This window comes from Mus pahari, chromosome 1 (assembly GCF_900095145.1).
Source record: "Mus pahari chromosome 1, PAHARI_EIJ_v1.1, whole genome shotgun sequence".
Taxonomy (NCBI): Eukaryota; Metazoa; Chordata; class Mammalia; order Rodentia; family Muridae; genus Mus; species Mus pahari.
This window is the reverse complement of record NC_034590.1, coordinates 19,638,413-19,643,125: the sequence shown is the minus strand read 5'-3', so window position 1 is coordinate 19,643,125 and position 4,713 is coordinate 19,638,413. Positions and strand designations below refer to the sequence as shown.

General features: G+C 48.1%; 1 protein-coding gene across 1 annotated transcript in view; it reads left to right on the top strand.

The window, feature by feature from the left end:
- Positions 1-3,563: 3,563 nt before the first annotated feature.
- Uevld (UEV and lactate/malate dehyrogenase domains) overlaps positions 3,564-4,713 on the top strand; it is a 32,653-nt gene continuing 31,503 nt past the window's right edge. Inside the window, exon 1 of the mRNA XM_021201119.2 lies at positions 3,564-3,655. Within this exon, the coding sequence (XP_021056778.1) occupies positions 3,614-3,655 (42 nt within the window). The 5' untranslated portion in view covers positions 3,564-3,613. The remainder of the gene's footprint in view (positions 3,656-4,713) is intronic.

Here is a 4,713-nt window from a genome sequence, read left to right as displayed (position 1 = left end):
CAGGGGGATATATGTTAAGAGAAGGTCAGAAGTGGTTCTCTGAAACCAGAGAGAAATTTCTACACAAGCTTTGGGAATCGCCTGAAGTGACTAAGCCCTTCCATCTCTTCACGGATGAGAGATCTGAGATCCAAAGGGGGTATTGACTCAGACTCTGGGCCCTGGCACCAGCCAGTGGCCTACCTGTCAAAGAAATGAGACCCAGGAACAACTGTTTGCAAATCATCACAAATGGCCCTCCTGGTCAAAGATGTTGACAAACTGTTCATCACCAATGCCAGAATGACTCATTACCAGTCTTTCCTCTTAAATGCCCCCATGATAACCTTTCAGGGCCCTGCTGCCCCAAGCTCAGCTACCCTGCTGCCTGACCTTGACCTCGATGGGCCTCTGCATGACTGCTCAGACATTTTGACCCACATCCATGGGACCAGACCAGATCTGCAGGATTTCCCTGTGATGGATGCAGAGGTAACATGGTTCACCAAAGGCAACAGCTTTATTTGGGATGGACAGAGGTATGCTGGGTCAGTGTGGTCTCAAACACACACAAGTTGCTTACCATAGAGCTAAGCTCAGTATTGATAGAATTTGCCCTGAGACTCAGTGCCAGGTCAGTTCATTCCTCTGTTGGACAGAAGCCATCCCACAAAATACTAACATCAGAGAAGGTCGCTGAGACCATGGAAAAGTGAGACACCACAGGGCCATGAACAAGGAAATACCAAACAGGTTCTGTTTGCTAAGACCAGCTGCCCCGACTGCTTTGTCAGTCATTGCTGGTTATGGCCTTCCTTTTTCCAAGTGTACCCATCTTACATACGACCTTCACTGGGAAGTTAGTCACTGAAACGTCTCTGCTCCTGATAGCACTAGTCCAGAGTGAGGCCTTTCTTCCTTAGAGCTTCGGCCAAGTGTCCAAATCCCTCAAACGCTTCAGACACTGTCTCCCTGAGCTATACTGCCATCCCTCACTGTAAGGAGTAGAAAACCTAGTTTCTTCCTTTCCTTTTTTTAATGTTATTTTACGTATGTGAGTACACTGCAGCTGTCTTCAGACACACCAGAAGAGGGCACTGGAGCCCATTACAGGTCGTTAGGAACCACCATGTGGTTGCTGGGAATTGAACTCAGGACCTCTGGAAGAGCAGTCAGTGCTCTTAACTGCTGAGCCATCTCTCTCTCCAGCCCAAAGCCTAGTTTCTTAAGCACAGCTATGTTCCAGCCTCTGGAACATAAGCCAGAGTCTTCATAAGCCAGAGTCCTAGGAGAAAGAAAGCCCCATAGTACAGTGTCCTGACTTCACTCCCTCGGGATTGTCTTGAAGGCTGGCTGAAACACCCTGGCTGGCAGCTGGGAGTATACAGGTCAGCCACAGAGCTGGGGACCTGATTTCCATCCCCAGCATCCAAAACAAGCATTTCTCAGACTATCCCTAGAGTTTCTGGTTGCCAAAGTCTATATCTTTCATACTAATTGTTTCAATTTAGCCACTCCACAATGTATAAATATTTCAAAATGTCAACTATACCAACAAATATAAACAATTTCTTGTCAATAAGTTCTTTAAAGTTCTCTTGTTTATTTACTCATCTTTATTTTATGCGTGTGAATGTTTCAGCTGCCTGTATGTGCACCATAAGAGTGCCTGGTGTTGGGGGCTGGAGAGATGGCTCAGTGGTTAAGAGCACTGACTGCTTTTCCAGAGGTCCTGAGTTCAATTCCCAGCAACCACATGGTGGCTCATAACCATCAGTAATGGAATCTTATGCCCTCTTCTGGTGTGTCTGAAGACAGCAACAGCTAACTCACAACAAATAAATACATCTTTAAAAAAAAAAAAAAAGAGTTCCTGGTGTCTGAGGAGGGTAGGAGAGGGACGGCATCAGATCCCCTAAAATTAGAGTTACACGTAGTCTTGAGCTGCTATGTAGGGCCTGGGAATTGAACCTTGTTCCTATGCAAAAGCAGTAACTGCTCTTAACAGCTAAGCCATCTGTCCACCTGCCTGCATTTAACATTTTGCAATTAAATGTGTGTCTATATGTTTTCATGTGTGTGTATGTGCGTGTTTGTGTGTGTGTGTGTGTGTGTGTGTGTGCACGCACATGAGTGCAGGTGCCCTGGAAGCCCAGAGATGCCCTATACCCCCGGAGCCAGAGTTACAATTGGTGTAATTACTGAGCCATCTCTCTAGCCCCAGGAGTTTGCACTTCTAACAAGTTATTGTGAGTGTTCTATGCCAGAGACAAGGATGGATTTTGTTAGCTATGAAGCTGGAGGGACCTCAACTCAGGGGTCTCACCTCAGCTGCAGCAGGGATCTTGACTGCCACTGCACAAAGACTTTGAGGAGATATTAGAATGAAAAAGTTTAAAATATTATGTGGCTTAATGAGAATGAGCTCTAAGATTGCTTTTTCAATGTGGTAGTATACTTATTTCCTCGTAGAATTCTTCTAAGGTAAGTAATATTATAAGGTGATTTATGAAGATCATATAGACATGGATCAAAAGAATAAAAGCCATTTTGCTATGTGTAGGTCAAGACTGATGTGTTTTGATCCCAAGCATAGCTTACTAGCCATTTTAATAATCTTGTTAGTGACACTTGTCAGGAAAGAGTCTAATTTCTGTGAGTTGGTTTTTGGTTTAGTCGTGTCAACATTATTTTTTAAATTTGTTTTTACTGTATGTGTACGGGTGTTTTTCCTGCAAGTACAGTACGGAAGTAAGTAAGCTCACCAGGAACACCCAGTGCCCAGAAGGTGTGAGAAGTTATTCAACTGGAGTCACAGATGGTTCTCACTCTGTGTAGCCCTGGCTGTCCTGGAACTTACTTTGTAGACCAGGCTGGCAGAGACCAGCCTGACCCTGTCTCCTTCCTGAATGCTGGGATTAAAAACGTGTGTCACCATCATCCGGCAAAACCTTGATTTTGAACAACATCAAAATTCAGCTACACTTTTTGACTTTGATAATTCTCTCTCTCTCTCTCTCTCTCTCTCTCTCTCTCTCTCTCTCTCTCTCTCTCTCTCTCTCTCTCTCTCTCTCTTTTGGTTTTTCGAGACAGGGTTTCTCTGAATAGCCCTGGCTGTCCTGGAACTCACTTTGCAGANCAGGCTGGCCTCGAACTCAGAAATCCGCCTGCCTCTGCCTCCCCCACCCCCAATTTTGTGCTGAATTCAAGTCTCTCAGGAAACTCGCTTGCATCTGTTCTTTCTTTGCGTCTTCCTAGCTAAATTTCCCCCAGCAAGCGGGCGGTACTTTTCCACCTCGTAGGGCGCTCCAGTCTCTGGAGCTCTGGGCAGCTGTCAGTCTCTGGTTTGGGGTAAAGGTAGAGGCAGAACCTGCGGGAGTCCTCGGACTGGAAAGGGCGGGGCGGGGCGGGGCGGGGCGGGGCGGGGCGGGGCGGGGCGCTGAGGTCAGGTCTCCGGGTCCAGTCGATGCCTGACTGACCAGGCGCGGCGTCCCGGTGCATCCTACCCGAGGTCCGCCTACTGCAGAGGGCGGGGACCGTCCTCTGCGGAAGTTTGGGCCCCTGCGGCCTCCGTTCCCAGCGTGTTCTGAAACAAGCCCAGTGACTGCCGCCGAGGGACGCACCCCTGCTGACCATGGAGTTCGACTGTGAGGCCGTGAGACGGCTGCTAGGCAAGGTGCGGGCAGGTGGGGGGCCGGACGGGACCTAGCGTTCTCGTCACCACGCGTCGCCCCAGCCCGTTTACCGTCCACCTCCCCATGTCTTTTTTTTCCAAGATTGTTTTGTTGTTTGACACACCCATTCATACTGTTTCCCAGGCTGGCCTGGAAGTCGCGGCAATCCTCCTGCTTCAGCCTCCCGGTGTTGGGGTCACAGGCTGGCGGTGCCTCAGCCCCCCCCCCCCGAATGAGTCACTCCCTGCTAATGACTCCCTGCTTTGAGAAATCCGGGTTATCACCTTGTGGAAGCCATTCTCCACAGTGCTTCCTCCTGGAGCGTTTGTGACTGTACAGTGTGTGCTTTTGTCTCTGTCGTCCTCTCGTCTAGCGCTGTGGTCACATTGTAGGTACTCACAATGAGACGCGAGTGCAGGCCTAGACAGAGCTTTACTGGGGAAAGGTGGATGGAGGGTTCGTTTCTTCCACCCTCATCTCACCCCACCCCACCCCCAGGCTGTACGCTCAGCATTCCTGACTCCCGCCCTCGTGCATTCAAGGGCCGTCTAGTTCAGAGGTTACCTTGTTAAGTGATCCTGGCCGTTCAGATTGCCCTGCAAGAGCCCCAAACAATGATGATTCTGTGCTGATATTCATGGACGTAGGGGTGTTCTGTTTGTTGGGACAGTTTTTTTACACTTGTAAGAGTTTTAAGAGCTCTAAAATTGAAATGGTGTATGTAGTTGATTCTGGTTTAGCTTACAGTTACAGGTGTAGGTTGATTGAGTTGGTTGTAAGACTTCTCATTTGAAAAAAAAGAAAAGAAAAAAGGGAAAAAGAAGCCTGGTGTGGTGGCACACGGCACTCAGGAGGCAGAAACAGGTAGCTCTCTGTGAGTTTGAGGCCACCCTGCTCTACATAGTAAAGTTCTGGACAGCCTGGGCTACATAATGAGACAAAATACAAAAAAAAAAAAAAAAAAAAGAAGGGAAGAAGAGAGAAGAGAGAAAGAAAAGAGAGAGAGAGAGAGAGAGAGAGAGACTTATGTTCCCAGGCTGTCCTAGAACTCTTTATCTAG